Raw genomic sequence first — 18,623 nt, 5'->3', positions numbered from 1 at the left:
ATGCCTAATGAACACTGCTAGGAAATGATGGAGCAGTATTGTTTTAAGAAAAAAATGTACTTAAATTTGGTCTGAGAAAAACATTCATTTGCTTAGGTTAAGATGCTACTGCATGTTGATGCTTCAATGTCATCCATATTTTTTCAGCATTCTGGTCCAGAGTTTAAATGGGTGGATGGCGGCAAGCCGCTGTTAAAAATCTCAACTCATCTAGTTTCTACTGTGTATACCCAGGTAGGTGACAGAGTGGGAACTGAACTGGAACTGGTGAGGCTAAGTATTTGTGGACGATTCCCTCATCATTACTTATGCAAACCTTGTGGCTACTGGGCACTCTGCATTGGGAACTTGTTTTGGAAGAAGTAAACAGAAAGTGTATGCGTTATTATCCATCTTGTGATAATAAACAAGGCAAAGACTTACAAATGGAACAAGTTCAGTAGTTGTCAGAAGGGTTTTAATTATTTTAAGAGCTTTTATAGTTGCTAAATGTGTCTTGGGTATTAAAATACTGCAGCGTTAGTTTCATGGTATAGCTGAAACATGCGGATCTCATATGGAAAAACATTCAGATTTCTTAGATGAGGGAGAACTGCTTCATTGCATGCATTGTTGGTAATTGAAATCAAAAAGTGATAGGCTATAGAGTGCCCTAATTAAAGACCCTTTGGTTCACTAACTTTCCTTTCCTCAGGGTAGCAGATTTTGTTGTGCTCACTGGCATTAATCTTTAGGTTTCCATTGTATGTGTTTCTTTTTTTTTTTAAAGGATCAGCATTTGCATAATTTTTTCCAGTACTGTCAGAAAACAGCATCTGGTGCTCAGGCCTTAGGAAATGATCTCGTGAAGTATCTTAAGGTACTTACTACTGTGCTTCTTGGAAAAATGAATAATTATTGGGATTTGATGGGTTCCTTCTTTGGTTGGGGACAGGAAATACTGTGAGAAGCTAGAAATGAGTAGGGTGAGGAATACATAGTTGTGACTGTGTGTGTGTGTGTGTGTTTATGTGCTTGTAAATGCGTGTGTGCTACAGATATTGGTCAGAGGAAGGGAGGGTAAACAGACGTTTGTGGTGAATTTGAAAGAATCTAAAATTCTGCCTCCATTCAACCCTTATTATTCACATTTCTCATCCTCTGTCCAGGGGGACTGGTGTGTGTGCATCTTTTGGGGTTTCCCCATGGTCCATATACAGTTAGTTCTGCCAGAATGTGTTTTCAAAACAAGTTTAGGCTAGAATATGATGGCACAATTAAGGAATGTTCTTCAGGCCACTTGTGCAGGTCTGTCTGGATACGGACTGAAAGCTCCTTGTGGACAGGGAAAGTGTGTGCTAACTCTTGTTATAGTGTACTCTCCCAAGCACTTAGTACAGTGTTCTGCATGTAGTAGGCACTCAGTAAATACCATTGATTTATCGAGTGATTGACTCTTCCCTGTTTCCAGTCCCCCAACTACTATGGCAAAAGCGCCTGGCCTACGGTTGCACAGACCCCATGATTTTGTGGCCAAGTCGGGCTGGCACTAGCCTAAACCCCGAGGGTTAAAGCAGGCATCAGTTGGCCTGGCCTTTCCTCCTACTACTTTCAAGCCCACTGCTGCCAGTAGCAGGGCAGATGGTGACATTTAGGTTAAGTGTTCCTCTTTGTTTTGCTTCTTCCTCCCTCAGTACCCACTCTGACTGAAACAAGAAGAAAATATGAATTGGCACTTACTTTCTCCTGACAGTTGCTGCTCTTCCCTTTGCAGCTGGTAGGGCCTGGTGCTGCTCTGGAAGGCATACCCCATTTAACCAGACAGACCTTAGGATAGGGTCACCTCAAAATATTTGGGGATTTTGGTGGTCGGGAACTCCTTGCTCCTCAGTAGCCTTAGGGGGCAGTGAGACCAGAGGCAGAAAAGGATCTATTTCCCTTTCTCTACCCTAGACTTCGACCCAGATGGAAATTAGGGGTACACTCACCTGAACATGATATATGTACATGGACAAAAGTCAAAGAGAATCTGTAAAATTTTCTCTAATCTGTAAGTCAGTCAGTCATATTTATGGAGCTTACTGTGTGCAGACCACTGTACTAAGCACTTGGGAGAGTACAATATAACAGTAAACAGACACATTCCCTGCCCATAATGAGCTTACAGTCTAGAGAGGGAGATAGGCATTAATATAAATAAATTAATTAAGCTGTAAGCTCCTCATGGGCAGAGAGCAGGTGTACCCACTCTTTTGTATTGTACTCTCTAAAGCTCCTTGATTTGGGAAGGAAGAACAAATGTCATCTGCCCTATTACGTAGTATCACTTCCATATTTGTCAATGGAACATTTGATAAAGCATCCACCCAGGTTGTAGATACCATACTGAGACTACCTTGGCCCCAGTAAATAATTACTTCACTGCTTAGGTCTTTACATAGAATTTTCAAGACCTAGAATATTGTATGGGAGGAACAGAGCTCATTTAATCAGTCCTCTGGAAATTTCTGAATTTCCTCTGCTGAACTTTCTCAATGTTTTATGACCTGTTGTAATTTTAGTGCTTGTTTGGCAGTCAATCATTGGCATTTATTGAGCACTTACTGTGTGCAGAGTGCCCTACTATATGCTTGGAGAAAGTACAGTGGTGTAGAATTGGTAGATGTAATCCCTGTCCCCAAGGAGCTTATAGTCTTCAGGGGAAGACAAACATTAGAATAAATTGTCGTCTTCTCCAGTCTCTTTTCATTGGATATCTTTTGGATAGACTCAAATTCATCCAGCACATTCAGTTTCCCATCTGTTATTCCACCTGAATCCATTTCAAGTGTAGTCTTTCAGGTGCCCGGGAAGAAAACAACTCTCCCAGAATTATTTGTCATTGCTAACAGGAAAAAAGTTGCGTTGGATTAAGTGTTTAATCAAAAAATAAGAGATCTTAAACTTCTCCCTGTCTATAGAGTCTTCATGCAATGGAGGGCCATGTGATGATAGCTTTCTTGCCTACTATACTGAATCAGTTGTTTCGAGTTCTCACCAGGACTACCCAGGAAGAAGTGGCAGTCAATGTGACAAGGTAGGAAATAGAGACTGCTCGTAAAGGGGCAGGTTTGGGAATGTACTCTGCTTTTCTGGGAGGTTTTAGTGGTCATTTTTTAATTTGCTAAAACTCTGTGTTTTGTAGAGTGCCTATGACACTTTTGCCCCTTTAAGAGCTATTACAAAATACCAATGACATGTTTGTATTACTAGGGTTATTATCCATGTCGTGGCCCAGTGCCATGAAGAAGGATTGGATAGCCACTTGAGGTCATATGTAAAGGTACATAATTAAAGTATCGTTGTTTTTCTAGATGTTTCTGCTTCTCTTGGTTTCACTGATCCATTCAAAATTGGTGTTCCCATTTTTTTCCCTTTAGCTAAGAATCCTTCTGACATTTAACAAAATGTTTTTGATGTTCTTCCCGTCTGTTAAATCTAAACTTTCCCTCCCTTAATTCCCTACAGCTATGGAGAGGTTTTTCCTAACAATATTCACATTTTCCTCACCACCACCTCCCAGCCATCTCCCCTACGGTAAAAACCATTATCTCTTTGCTGTGCTTCAGTCTGAGACACCACCATAATTTCCTTTTTCTTTCTTCTTTTATGGTATTTGTTAAGTGCTTGCTATGTGCCAGGCACTGTTCTAAGCTGTGGAGTAGATACAAGGTAATCAGGTTGGACACAGTCCCTGTCCCACACAGGACTCACATTCTTAATCCCCATTTTACAGATGAGGTAACTGAGGCACAGAGAAGTTAGGTGACTTGCCCAAGGTCACCCAGCAGACATGTGGCAGAGCCAGGATTAGAATCCAGGTCCTTCTGACTCCCAGGCCCATGCTTTATTCTGAAGGTCATGATGCTTCTTACCTTACAATACATTGTACTCAACATGTACCACGGCTTCTTTTTCTCTCATGCTCCATCTCTTTCTAGTTCTCTCTTTCGCTCTCTCACACCTAAAAACACACACACACATGCGCACCCCTCCCCCCCCACAGGCAATTCCATTGATCCCTATACAAGCCGTGTCAAGTCCTATTTGAGAAAACAATGTGATTATATACTGAACCTCAAGCATGTGTATTTGGAATATTAAAACATCCTTTTTTCTCCCTCTTTCCCATCTTCCCCTAGTATGCTTATAAAGCTGAACCATATGTTGCCTCCGAGTATAAGACAGTGCACGAAGAACTGACCAAATCCATGACGACGATTCTGAAACCTTCTGCTGATTTTCTTACAAGCAACAAACTACTTAAGGTATGAAGCCTATCATGTGCCATGGGGCTGTGCCCTTGGACATGCCACTTAATTGACCTTAAGGCCTGCCCAACTGGCCGCCACATTCGGGGATCTGCCCATGCTCTGCTTCTTCTCTGTCCCACCACCACTAGCCTGTGAAGCTCCACATTCTACCCTGAGGTGGTCTGAGGGAGTGAGGGGGTTGAGGGAGAAATTCCTCACTCCCAACCCCAGATGTGTTGATGCCATGGCTCAACTTAGAGGCAGAACCTAGGGATTTTAGTTCCAAAAACAAGCTTTTATCTCTGTAGCAAAATCCCCACCTACAGTAGCTTGGCACTAAACAGAGAGGCGCCTCATGCAGACTTATATCTAAAAAAGATGTTTCTTCCAGAACTTTATCTTCAGCTAACAGCCTTACTTCAGACAACTTATATGTCAGCATGCTGAGAAAAAATTCTTGCTGAGGGTGACTGCACAGTTGTATTCAGAATAAGGAGATTTAGAGATGATAGCAAGTATTCTTGGCAGATTTACAAAGCACTGTACTTTTTTCTTTTCAGTATTCATGGTTTTTCTTTGAAGTTTTGATAAAATCCATGGCTCAGCACATGATAGAAAATTCCAAAGTAAAGGTACGTAGCCCTCGTGCCAAATTCCTATCTGAAGTTGGGAGGTGTGTCTCACTCTGTGTATCATGAGCAAAGAAAATATCTTTTCCTCAACTCGTCATAATATCTTTAAATTTGGTGGAATAGCAGAAGAGGTAGTCATGTGTCCATCTTAAAAACACTTTAAAATATGAGTTGTATAGCCAAATTATCTAAATGCAATTTTTTACTGGTATTTCTTAAGCACTTACTGTGTGACAGGCACTGTGCTAAGCTTTGGGGAGGATACAAGCTAATTAGTCTGGTCACAGTCCATGTTATTTATTCATTCATTCATTAATTCATATTTATTGAGCGCTTACTGTGTGCAGAGCACTGTATAATGCCCTTGGAAAGTACAGTGCAGCAATAAAGAGAGACAATCCCTGCCCACAACAGGCTGACAGTCTAGGGAGGGAGACAGACATCAATATAAGTAAATAGGCATCAATATAAGTTAATAGAATTATAGATATAAGTGCTGTGGGGCAGGGAGAGGGGAAGAGCAAAGGGAGTGAGTCAGGGTGACGAGGAAGGGAGAGGGAGCTGAGGAAAAGTGGGGCTTAGTCAGGAAAGGCATTGAACACAATGTAGTGTAGACTAATTCTTGTCTTTCAGTGTTATTCAAAAAATAATTGAATTCCTTCGTTAAATTGAAGATTATTTTTGTCCAAAAATTGTCTCCCATACAATAAATTCCTGCTTGAAGGTTTGTGCGTCTGTGTCCTAATTGGCATCACGTGTCCTCCTGCCTGCTGATTGACAGGTTCAGCCCTGACTGAGGTTTGGCTGGCCTGAACAATCAATCCATCAAAGGTATTTATTGAGTGCTTACTATGTGCAGAGCACTGTACTAATCGCTTGGGAGAGTACCGTGCAACAGAATTAACAGACATGTTCCCAGTCCATAATGAGCTTACAGGCTAGAGGATGAGCTCACAGTCTTTGCCCTAATGGAAAGAAGGCATCTGGCCAGTTGGGATGGACATTTTTATTTATCTGGAAATCAGGAAAGAGCTTCAATATTTGTCTCAGTTGCAGGGGAGGAAGGAAGGGTGTGCTTGTGCATACTTCAGTGACAACAAAGGAAAATACTTTTTTAATGAATTTATGTGTGGGGACATTATTATCCTTCTCACCTGGTGCAAAGTCAAAAGTGAAAATAAGAATTTAGAGGCTTTTTCATGTTACTCCTAAATAGCCTTTTGTGTCTGCAAACAACGGTTAATGTGTGCTATATATAATACCTTTAGTGTAGGCTTACTAACATCTGCGGTAAAACAATTAAATAGATGTATGTTCATGAATCTAGTATATATCTTAAACTCCTGCTCAATATTTAAAAGGAGCAAAAGTTAGAAACTTGAGAGTTTAGTTTAGGCTATAACAGCTTAGATAATTCGTAGTTCTAGTACTTGGGCAGTGGATTTGTATAGTAAATTTCATGAAAATAATGTTGTGAATACATTTCTGGTGATATTTCATCACATTAAAATGAAATGGCAGTATAGTCTCTTAAATTTGTTGAACCAATTTTCTATCTTTGATGTAAAGTTTCAAAGCAATGAAAGCTATCACATACCCCATTGGCCGTGGTTGACATTTTTTCATTGCTTGAAAATGGAATGAGGCCCTTTACTGGAGTCTCTCATGGATGTAAATGCAGCAATTTTTTTCCTCTACTATTTGAGAGAAAATGAACTTCTTATAGAAATGTGATTTTTATCTCAGTACTTCAGTGTCATCTAAGAATGTTATTAGAATAGTTATGCTTTTAAAAGCATTTCTTGAGTACACACTGATTATTTTTCTGATTCAACTTTAAAGTGATGAATTTTGTTTTGAATGTCTCTTCTAGTTATTGAGAAACCAGAGATTTCCAGCTTCCTATCATCATGCAGTTGAAACTGTTGTGAACATGCTGATGCCACACATCACGCAGAAATATAGAGAAAACCCAGAAGCTTCAAAAAATGCAAATCACAGTCTTGCCGTCTTTATTAAGGTGCAGTCAGCTACTGAATAATGACAGTCAGCTTGAATGGATTCTTGCTATTCATTGGGCTCAGTTGCAATTGTCACAAGTTTCTTTTCTGGTTTTCACTCTGACTGAAAATATAAGTCTTATTATGAGTGAGCTTTGGTGCAAACTAGATGATTTCTAAATCACCCAGGTATGGGTTTTTTATTCTCAGCTATATGCACAAAGAAGGCCTCTACTGCTTACTAGGTTGTACTTTAAGGGAGAACCTTGAAGATTTATATATTCTCACAATTCCCTTCCAATCAGTAATGAAGCAGCATCTGTTTCCCCTCTTCCACAGTGCAAAATAAGAAATAATATATTAGAATGCATGCATCACGGTGTTAAATTATTTTTATGGTACATCACTGTTCTATAAATTGTCACTGTTTTAACCTTCCCTAATTTTATTTGTAGCAAATGTGTGTTACCAATTACTGATTGAAAAAGAATTGCTTAACTGTTTTTCCCAGTTACTTGCCCCTCATAGAATTGTTTTTGGATTATTTTTCTTTCTCACCACAGAGATGTTTCACCTTCATGGACAGGGGCTTTGTTTTCAAGCAGATCAACAACTACATTAGCTGCTTTGCCCCTGGAGATCCAAAGGTAGTGTGCATTTCTTGACTTCCTTCAATTAGTTTTATCAATCCTACTCTCACTAACATTTATTAAGTGCTTATAATGTGCAAACGTGGCACTAAACTGCTGAGATACTCAAGAAAATCAATTTAGACCTGGGTCCCGGTTCACAAAGGCTCTTAATTGAAGTGAGACGGACAAGCACTAGAACAATAAGGGTATATTACAAACTGCAATTCAAAACAAGTTAAAATACAAGGACCAAAAAAGTGCTACTTGGCGGTAAGAATCTTGGGGTCTTTCATGGCTGCAGGTCAAACGGTCCTAAAATACTGCCATGAGGTCCCCAAAGTTCTGCATGTTGAACAGGGGCTACTGTGCTTCTGGGGGGATGATTTGATTGACTTCCAGTTTTGGGTAGGTGGCGAGAGCTTGGACTGGTCATCATGTAGGCTTGCCGTGGATCCTAGAGCCCAGAAGTATGGGGGTGGTCTGAATCATGTACGCCCAGCTTTTACTCAACATCCCCCATACCCAAATTCCCACAGTTCTTTCATAATTCACAGCAAAATTTTGTACCACACATGGCTCCTCTGTTAATGTTCAGTTTTGTGATTGTGAGAGCATCAAGACTCTCTGAGTGTTTGAGTCCAAAGAGTACCAGCCCAGAAAGAAATAGACTATGTGCGTGTCCTCTTGGGACACTTGTGACACCCTACGAAACTCATCACGCTGTCTGGAAAGCTGTCCAACTTTAATGCTTAACTTGTGTTGGGACATACTGGGCTTGGCCTGGGATCAGATGGTCCTAGTGGGTTTTCAAGTCCCAGAGGCCCCTGCTCTATAAGAGTTTATAGTCTAATCTGAGCCATGGCAGCTCAGTTCTCTAGCTCCTCCGCACCTCCCTCTCAACTCTCAAGAAAGGAGGCATGTTCGGGAAAGTCCAGGGTTTCCAGCTTTGTTGCTGTGGCACCTCTCCTGCTACAGATGAACTGCTGCTGAACTTGGAGGCGGGTGGAGACCTCAGCCCTCAGGGCTGCCCATGCTATCCATATTCACAGCCTCAAAAACCTTGATCCGAACTGCGTTGCAAGGCAGCTCTTGGGGGTGGTTTCGGATGGTTTCTATTTAGTTGCCATTGTTTTTACAAGATGTTCTTCCCCTTGACTCTATTTATTGCCATTGTTCTTGTCTGTCCGTCTCCCCCGATTAGACTGTAAGCCCGTCAAACGGCAGGGACTGTCTCTATCTGTTGCCGACTTGTTCATCCCAAGCGCTTAGTACAGTGCTCTGCACATAGTAAGCGCTCAATAAATACTATTGAATGAATGAATGAATGTTTTCGTGTCCCACAATTCTCGGGTCTAGGTAGCTCAGCAAATGAACCAGACACAAAGGCACTGTTTCTAGTAAGTATCCCATATTTAGGCCTGTGTGGGAAGGGCAGCGAATTGCTGGGTGGTGTTATTCATGACAAATCATTGTTTCTGCAGACTCTCTTTGAATTCAAGTTTGAATTTCTTCATGTCGTATGCAATCACGAACACTACATCCCTTTGAATTTACCGATGCCATTTGGAAAAGGCAGGATTCAGCGGTATCAAGGTAAAACTACTTTTAACTGTATTTTATTTTTATCCTTTTTAAAGAAATGTCCATTTATCTTTGCCAAGAACAATAATTTGTCCAAACATCACTGTCAGGCTATGTTGAACATGAAAATTTCCAGATGGGTGTGTGAGGAAAGCAGTTTCTCCTTTTCCTATTAAACTTCCAAGAGTTCGCTTATTTCAAAAAGTCCCGAAATGTTATAGCTAGCTCTCAATTACAGAATTTAGCCCATGGATAAACTTCTGACAGTGTAACTAATTTACGTTGTAACTTTTCTTTCCTACATAAACATTAAGAAATCTGTGTACTTACAGTAGCTTTTTTGTTTGTTCCACTTTGTTTCTTTTTTGTGAATTAGCTTTACTTGCATCAACTGTGGAGTCGTTTGACACTCCTGTAGGTAGGTGTGGGATGTAATGCTTCCTCCTTCTTCCATTTTCTTCCTCTAAATAGAATGCAAGATACTGGTATCTACTGGCTCCATTTCCAAGTCATTAAGACATTCCCTGGACCTTCTTATTCAGTTTTTAATTTGAGGCAGGCTAGTGTATGTACCTAATTGCCTTTCTGAAGCCCTCTCCCTATGGCGATAGGGCCTCAAAAGCATCCTATTAAAGACAAAAGAAAATCTCAAGTTTTCTCTGTCTCCTCGTGCATCCAGTTTGTGCATGTGCCATACCCTGCAGCACGAGAGTAACTGTCATATGGCTTTTATAGATGAAGTTTAAGGATTTTTGCTGAGATAATAGCCAGCTCTTTGACCCTCTTGTAGTTGCGGAATGTAATGCTTCTTTTTTCTTCCATTTTCCTTCTTTGAAAAGAATGCAAGATACTGGTATCTACTAGCTCCATTTCCAAATTATTTAAACATTTGCTGCCCTTCTCCCCGCCCCTTATCCGTTTTTTAATTTGAGGCAGGCTAGTGTTTTGTACCAAAGAGCCTTTCTGAAGCCCTCTCTGTCTGGCGAAAGGGCCTCAAAAGCATCCTACTAAAGACAAAAGAAAATCTCAGGTTTTCTGTCACCCCGTGCATCCAGTTAGTGCATGTGCCATGCCCTGCAGCACGAGAGTCACTGTCATTTGGCTTCTGTAGATGTATCGTTTAAAGGTTTTTGCTGAGATAATAGCAAGCGCTTTCCTTAGGTTTGAAAGGATCAAGGTTGATAGGTGCGTCTTTTGCCTTGGATGGTGGGGCCTTATTAGTTCAACTTTCGATTAAATATTGACTAATCATACACTAAAGGTCTTTGTCCCTCAAGCTCTGAGTAGTGTATGAAAGAGAACCCAGCCTCCTCTCTCCTCCCTGCCTCTCTGGGTGGGAGGGAACTCTGCCTAACATTCTTCTGGCCCAGCCCGCAAGGCTGCAGCCTAGCAAGGAGCAGCCTGGGTCCTTCCCCAGACTCACCGGACATCTAAGAAAGGTATCTGTCCCTTAGGCCTCCAAGAGGATCAACATGGAATTCAGATGAGAAGCAGCGTGACCTAGTGGATAGAGCCCGGGCCTGGGAGTCGGAAGGACTGGGTTCTAATCTACCTCTGGCACGTGTCTGCTCTGTGACCTTGGCCAAGTCACTTCACTTCTCTGGGCCTCAGTTACCTCATCTGTAAAATGGGAGTAAAGACCATGAGCCCCACGTGGGACGAGGACTGTGTCCAAACTGATTAGTTTCCATCTACCCCAGTGCTCAGTTCAGTGCCTGGCACATAGTAAGTGCACATCAAATACCATAAAAAATAGATTTCTAATTGTTACTGAAACAAAGATCAGTATCTCGTGTTACAGAAAGGAAAACCCGACAAGCCAGAATTAGAATTCAGACCCCCCAGAATGATATGTAGATTGCTAGATCACTTAGCTAGACACAACCGCATGTTAGCATTTCTCTCTCCACCCTTTCCTTATAATGTCACAGATAGGGTCCCAATTTTTTATTTTCTGGAAGATGTACTGAACATCTCTGGTGCTTAGTTGCCACAAAACTACTAAATCGGGTCTCACATGTACTGATTCTCACATATACTTCAGACATAATTTAATTCAAAGGAACGATTCTCCCAGTGGCGTGATTGAGAATCCCACCGATCTTCTTATCATTTTTCACAAGAGAAGGAAGAAAGCTATTCTGACAAGTAGTAGAATTTCCTGTTCCTCCTTCCTTGATCAACACATTTCTCACACCTTAAATCCACCCCTTTGAATGGGACTAGGATTGAGCAGCTAGAGAGCTTGAATGTGTGAGCAGTTATACTTTCCTCACGTCAGGTGCACGTTCATGCTGTTGGTGATTGCCTGCTTTGTTCCTCGAGGGCTTGGCTCAATCTTAGAGAAAAGATGTGAATAGTTGCCGTTACCTAGGTAGCAGGATTGCTTTCATCCTTCTTGGAAGATGAACTTTTGATTAATATCTGTTATTACATTGCTGAGTTTTTGTTCCATTTTTGGTGTGTTTTGCATGTTTTTGCTTCGACTTCCTCTGTTTGTTTTTGACCTGTTTTTAGATTGCATAAAAACAGTAAAGGGAGTGCTTACGTCCGCTTTGGATGTATTCAGTCAAATAATGGTTGGTGTTTATTGAGTGTTTACGGTGTATAGAGCACTGAATTAAGTGCATGAGTGAGTATATTACGATAGAGTTGGTAGGCATGATCTCTGCCCTCAAGGAGTTTAGGGGAGGTTACAATTGATTCCTTTTGAGGATTTTTAATTCAATAAAGCACTAGGTAGCAATAAAAAAGTTAAGGTTTAAGGGCAAGATCCCAGTACCCAATTGAAAACAGGAATTGTGTGTTTTAGAGATGAACTTTACAAAGAAGTACATTTTAGGAATCGAGTCTGAATTGTGTGACTGTAATGTCCAAATACTGTCTTCTTTACATTTGCGGCACACAGCTGCCAAAAGTTTCATTTAAAAAAAAAACTGCAGTTCTATTATCTACTGCACTTCATTATCAAATTCCACTTTTTGAAAGTTGAATCTAATTCAGCACAGAAAGGTTTCATTAAAGAGCTATGGTAGGCTAAAAGCATTTTGCTCCAAATACATCATCCAAAAGAAAGTCAGTCACGCTCTGATTGTCAGTAAGATTTTTATTTCTAAAAGAAAAGTCAACATTCAGCAAAATTAATGTATTACTAGAGCAGTGTTTGGCCTATTCAGACCTCCCACGTTTGAAGCTAAACTTGGTTAGCCAGGCCTATTCATTTGTCTTGGCCATCTGAGCATGAATGAGGTTTGGACAGGCACGGTGGGAATAGGTTTGATCTTGTTGATTAAAAAACGATATTTATTTTGAACGCATTCTTCTTTTAGATCTGCAGCTTGACTATTCACTAACAGATGATTTCTGCAAGAACCATTTCTTGGTGGGGCTGCTCCTGAGGGAGGTGGGCAATGCTTTGCAAGAGTTTCGAGAGGTCCGGCAGATTGCAATCAGTGTGCTGAAGAATCTGATGATAAAGCACTCTTTTGATGACAGATACTCTTCGAGGGTGAGTTTTTAGTGGAAACAAGAAAAATGGGAAATTTACAGATAGTCATATTTTTTTCGTTGTCTTGAAGGCGGTGATATTTATAACCATACCGGCGGAATAAATTGAACTCCATATGGCCATACGTCAGCCAGCATCTCCGCCTTCCACATTTGCATGGGCCATTACATCCACTTCTGTCAGGCTCTAGGCTTCCCATTCTCTCCATTAGGCCACCTGTCATCCTCCCTGTCTCTTGTTTCCTGGGTCCAGTCTCAAGGAATTAGGGGCAGGGAGGAAGCAACATGGCTCAGGGGAAAGAGCACAGTCTTGGGAGTCAGAGGTCATGGGTTCAAATTCTGGCTCAGCCGCTTGTCAGCTGTGTGACTTTGGGCAAGTCACTTAATTTCTCTGGGCCTCATCACCTTGTATCCTTTCCAGTGCTTAGAACAGTACTTTGATAGTAAGCGATTAACAAATGCCATCATTATTATTATTATTATTGTTTTATTGGGTGAAATACCAGGTGATGTAGTTGAAAGAGCATGCACTCATCAAGGCCTAATGATGAGGGGAGGAGAAGGGTGGGTCAGACACAGAACAGTGGGATACCAGTTAAGCAAAAGAAAAAGCGAATGAGAGACTAGCCAATGCGAAGACAAGGCCCTTCTTAATGCGAACAGTGACCAGGACTTGAATTGCCAAGAAACATTGCCTCCCACTGACTTTTGCCAGTGTGATGATCAAGATTTTATTTGTGGAATGGCTTTGCTTCATTTTGGGGTGTGGGGAGGTTGGTAAAGAGAAAGTAGTTTTTATGGTATTTGTTAAGTGCTTACTGTATGCCAGTCACTGTCCTGAGCACTGGTGGATTCTGGACTCTCCATTTCCCTCTCTCTCCTCCAGATTATGTATTGTCTTTGCTTTCTTTTTGCTTGTTGTAGGGTTTCTTATTTGTAGGTACATAATATGTATATGAAAAGAGTGAGCATTGTTTACTAACCTGAAAATGATCACATGGATCTGTGAACCCCAAGTTCTGCATCTTTGTTTCAGAGCCACCAAGCCAGGATAGCTACTTTATATCTACCTCTGTTCGGCCTGCTAATTGAAAACGTTCAGCGAATCAATGTGAAGGACGTCTCACCTTTCCCAGTTAATGCCAGCAGTGTGCGTGAGAATTTTCATGCTTTGGGTACTTCAATAATGTTATGCTACGTGTTAATGTTATGATTCGTGCCTCTGTTTCCCAGGATTGTTAAGAAATGTTAAAAAAAAAAAAAAAAGGAAGCATTCAAAATGGAAACAAACCGTGTCTCCTCTAAAACTGTCGGATGGCAGATGGTTCTAGATTCCGAGGAGAACATGGAAGAATGCTGGGGATGGTTGGATGAGGAGAGGAGGAGTATGGAGGGAATGGTGGGAGGAAACCCAAATAATCCTGGGAGAGAAAGTGTTTGATCAGCCTGTCCCTGGGAATGTACAGTAAGGCCCTAATAGAGTAGCTAGTCTGCTTTCCCTCTCCAGACATCATTCCTGCCACGCGGTGGTCCGTGTTGTGAGAAAGAGAAATCATCCCCTGCTTAGTAAAGTGTTTGTCTTCACCCTCCCTGAAGTCCAGCCTGGAAATCGTCCCCGTTCAGTCATGGTTCCGGCTTTGTCTCTTCTTGTCTGGCAGAGTGCAAAGGAGGAGCCGCTCACTCTGCCGATTGCAAATCCGTTGGTAACGCCGCAGAAATCAGGAAACACCTTGGACAACAGTCTGCACAAAGATCTCTTCGGTGCCATCTCTGGCATCGGTGATGCATTTTCATCTTAGCTCTCGTTTTTGTGGTTTCGTATAATGCAAACATTTTATTCCCAGTCGAGCCTAGTTTTGTATGTTTTCTGTGCCAGGAAGAAGTTTGTTTGTACATTGCTTTTTTTGTCTGCATAAATGGATTTTTTTCTTTTGAATTATTTGGAAGAAGAGAAGCCCTCATCTGTAAAGTGGAGATTGAGACAGTGCCTGGCACATAGTGAGGGCTTAAATACCATAGAAAAAAATAATCACTGTGGCATTTAACTGCTTACGTACTTTCTGGGTCAGATCTGTGGTCCATCCAGCTCGGACTTTGTCTCTCACAGTGGCCTCAGAATGTTTGGTTGCCTCTGTCAGAGACAGAATTCTGGGCCAGGAGGACCATTGAATGGTAAAGCCGATTTACGGGTTGAAATAATGATACCAAGAAACGCTTTAGAAGTTGGCCTGATCGGTGCAGTGCTGCATACTCTCAAGGATTTCTTACTCTGACGTCTTCTTCATTTTATACTTCCTCAGCAGCCCCGTACACAACGTCAACTCCAAATATTAACTGTGTGAGAAATGCTGATTCCCGGGGGTCGCTTATAAGCACAGATTCAGGGACCAGCCTGCCAGAGAGAAACAATGAGAAAAGCAATTCTCTTGACAAGGTAATTTCTTTTTTGATGACTTTGAAATGGTTCTTCAAATCTGACAGGCTTAACTCGAGGTCCCATGTAATTACCATAAAGAACCAATTAAATATGACTATTAACCTACTTGGCTGAACGTGGATGGGGCTGTCCTCCCTGAAAGCAAAGTCCCTTCCCTGAAAATCACTGTGCTTTGATCTGTTGACTTTACAGCGCTGGGAACCATTTGAGGTGGCTTCTCAGATTGTTTCTCCTGGAAAATACCTAATGATAGAGGGAAATCCTTCATCCTAACTATTGCCAAATGAATTTCTATGGCTTATAGATGCTTTCAGCTGCTTCTGCTGAAGAGCAGATAACCAGTTTTTATTTTTCTCATTCCAAGCAGGTAGGTATCATCTTCTACCACAGGCTCCAAAGGAGTGAGGGGAGTTTATCCTTGACCAGCTAGACCAGGGGCGGCTGAGAGCCAGGTCAAGAACCTAGCTTTCCCTCCATTTCAGCACTCTTAATTGTATTTACTGAGTCCTCACTGAGTGTAGAGCACTGTACTAGGAGCTCAGGAGAGTACAATACAACAGAATTAGCAGGCACGTTTGGTCCCCTACTATTCTCAGTCTAAGGAAACATCTCAGGCCAAATTACTAGGCATTTTATAAGTAGGGATGAAAATTCTGACCTGAACCTGGAAACAGACTTTCCCACTTTTTTCTTCAGAAGAGGTCTGTGAGCACCTATGCCGAGAAGGTGGAATTCTCAGTTGGGCCGTTAGTGGCAGACAACTGGCTTTTGAACTTAGTGTTCAGACACTTGACAAACCTTTTCACTCCTCTAGCAATCGGCAAATGTAATTCAGGACTGGGTTGTAGAAGGGTAACTTCTTAGAAGTACAAGCTTTTGGGCAGGTGAGTGTCATGACTTGGTGTTTAACTTTTCCTCTTGACCCTGACACGCCTTCCGGTGGCAGAGGGAAGAACTCCGAAGGCATTCTGCTTATTTTATGCCTTGTAATGGAAAGGGGGAAGAAAGCTGCCAATCAGCAAAGAAAAAACGTGTCACCGTGGATTTTTCAATTCTGACCGCTCCGACTATGCCAGAGAAAATGTGGCATACTGCACTTTCACTTCAGTTGCAAGAAGTATTTGGCTCTTGTAGTTTCTCTAATAATAACAACGATGAGTTTAATGATGCTTTTGTCTGGACAGTTTTGCCACCAGTTTGCCCCACCTTGTCCTCTGTGTGCATAATAAATGTGGAAGGAAATTACCCATCCAAGCAAAAGATGTCCATTCGTCTTTCCAACAATAATATTTTTAAAACTTCCCTTTTGTAATGATTTCAGACTTGGGAAAGCATTCATGATATGAACAAAGATATGATCGGGGCCCCTTAGGGCATGGGGGGGAGATTTGTCTTTTTAAAAATTATCAGTATGTTTGCTCTGCCTTTAGCTGCTCAGTGGCAAAATTGCTAAACTTTCTCATTGTTGCAGTTTTAATATTTGCAGTGTTCGGCTAAACTGATGGATGATAAATTGATTTCATCAGTTTAGACTTGATGCAGTGATGTTCTGCTAAGAATCATCTCTGAATCTTCTCAGGGTCCGCAGACCAAATCAACTGACTTGGTCACTTGCTTGTAGACCATGCTTGCTCCCGGTACAGTGGCAACATCAAAGCTCTTATTTGCCGTGTCTGCATCAGTATTTCTCTCAGAATAGTTGTTTGTTCTGTGTTGCCTTCTTAGACTTCCTTTCAGCTTATCACTCATAAATTACAGTATCTATTTCTCTGCATGAGATTTGCCATGTTCTAGGTTTCTATTACTAAAACTAGATACTCAGAGACCTTGAGTGCGGGTGCCTGTTTCCAAGTTACCTTTAAGGGACATGTATAAAGAGAAACTGAGGCTGATGTGGAGTAGCATTTGGGGGTGGGGGTACGCCTGGGAAAACACAGCTTCGGAAAAATCATTTCTAGAATCTTCCATTTTGAATGACAGCCGTTACTTCCTAAGAGTGTGAGCAAGTAGAATTGTGACAGGATTTCCAAAGCCACGATATAACTTGCCTATTTTCTCTTCAGCATCAACAAAGTGGGCCATTGGGGAGTGCTGTAGTACGATGTGACAAACTTGACCAGTCAGAGATTAAAAGCCTACTGATGTGCTTCCTTTACATTTTAAAAAGCATGTCTGATGGTAAGCAAAACTTGTCTGATGCTGATCTGTGATTTACTTGATAGATTTTGAAAAAGATTAATGCCAAAATACAAACCTAAATTCCTGGTTGAAATCAATGTAACTTTACTATTGTGGAAGAAAATGTGGGTCCTGCCTTGTGGCAATGAATAGTTCTCTGCCATATTAATTCAGACATATAAAGAAGTACAGGGAACTTACTTTCAACTAAGCCAGAAAGGGAACAAATAATCAATCATTCAATCAAATGCATTTTTGAATGCTTACTGTGTGCAGAGCACTGTACTAAGTGCTTGGGAGAGTACAATATAACAATATAACAAAGTTGGTAGAAATGTTTCCTGCCCAGAACAAGCTTACAGTCTAGAGATGTAGAGAGTAATACAAATAAATAAATTACAGATATGTACATAAATGTATGGGGCTGAGGGAAGGGTGAAAAAAGGGAGTTGATGATGATGGTATTTGTATTTGTTAAGCGCATATTACGTGCCAAGCACCGTTCTAAGCACAAGGGTAGATACAAGGTGATCAGTTGTCCCACGTGGGGCTCACAGTCTTGATCCCCATTCTACAGATGAGGTAACTGAGGCACAGAGAAGTTAAGTGACTTGCCCAAAGTCACACGGCTGACAAGTTGTGGAATCGGGATTAGAATCCATGACCTCTGACTCCCAAGCCCATGCTCTTTCCACTAAGCCACGCTGCTTCTCTAAGTACAATAGGAGCTAATCCAAGTGCAGGGAGTCTTCAAAGAGGAGATGAGGGGCTTAGAGAAGGCATCTTGGAGGAGATGAGCCTTCAATAAGGCTTTGAAGGAGGGGATAGTACTTGTGCGTGATTAAGTGAAATCAGGAATGTGGGTCTCCTCCCACACAGCGCAGTGAGATCCTTCATTCACCTATACAATCTAAGAATCCGTAGGATTGGTTTATGACCATGGGTATTGGAGGGAGGAGGGATGGGGTAAGAAGGCGAACCAGGAAGGGGTTGTGCAGAGGGAAACAAAAGAAAAGCTAACATTTTTATTCTACGTATCTACCGTGAAAAGTAGATCTCGCAAAAGATACCAAAAATATGAATGATCACTCCTCTCCCTCCCTCCCCCACCATTACTTGGGGAACAAATAAATTTTTCATCAGGGACCTGTTCTTTTTAAATAGGGCAAATGCTATTTTTGTAGCATGGTAATCTATCTTGTAACTAAATAGTTCATGAAGGAGTTATGTAGACTTTTGATTTTAGTTGAGGCTACCGTTTAAATACCGTAAAATAAACATTTTTGTTTAAAAGTGCTGGTCACTTCACTTCTCTGTGCCTCAGTTCCCTCATCTGTAAAATGGGGATGAAGACTGTGAGCCTCACATGGGACAACCTCATTCCC

General features: G+C 41.4%; 1 protein-coding gene across 23 annotated transcripts in view; it reads left to right on the top strand.

The window, feature by feature from the left end:
- The window catches only part of DOCK9 (dedicator of cytokinesis 9), a 221,118-nt gene that overhangs the window by 156,122 nt on the left and 46,373 nt on the right, over positions 1-18,623 (top strand). For 14 of the 23 annotated variants that reach the window (XM_007671952.3, XM_016228430.3, XM_007671924.3 and 11 more), the window contains exons 22-35: positions 148-234; positions 770-859; positions 2,940-3,055; positions 3,232-3,301; positions 4,161-4,286; positions 4,832-4,903; positions 6,777-6,923; positions 7,467-7,550; positions 9,017-9,128; positions 12,446-12,624; positions 13,660-13,773; positions 14,282-14,402; positions 14,924-15,057; positions 17,124-17,238. In XM_007671952.3, coding sequence (XP_007670142.2) covers positions 148-234; positions 770-859; positions 2,940-3,055; positions 3,232-3,301; positions 4,161-4,286; positions 4,832-4,903; positions 6,777-6,923; positions 7,467-7,550; positions 9,017-9,128; positions 12,446-12,624; positions 13,660-13,773; positions 14,282-14,402; positions 14,924-15,057; positions 17,124-17,238 — 1,567 coding nt within the window. Of the gene's footprint in view, positions 1-147; positions 235-769; positions 860-2,939; positions 3,056-3,231; positions 3,302-4,160; positions 4,287-4,831; positions 4,904-6,776; positions 6,924-7,466; positions 7,551-9,016; positions 9,129-9,492; positions 9,535-12,445; positions 12,625-13,659; positions 13,774-14,281; positions 14,403-14,923; positions 15,058-17,123; positions 17,239-18,623 lie in introns of all 23 variants that reach the window. The other 9 variants (XM_029072756.2, XM_029072757.2, XM_016228415.3 and 6 more) reach the window with 2 other exon arrangements.

Source organism: Ornithorhynchus anatinus, chromosome 10, assembly GCF_004115215.2.
Source record: "Ornithorhynchus anatinus isolate Pmale09 chromosome 10, mOrnAna1.pri.v4, whole genome shotgun sequence".
NCBI classification, from domain to species: domain Eukaryota; kingdom Metazoa; phylum Chordata; class Mammalia; order Monotremata; family Ornithorhynchidae; genus Ornithorhynchus; species Ornithorhynchus anatinus.
This window is presented reverse-complemented; position numbering and strand designations above follow the sequence as displayed.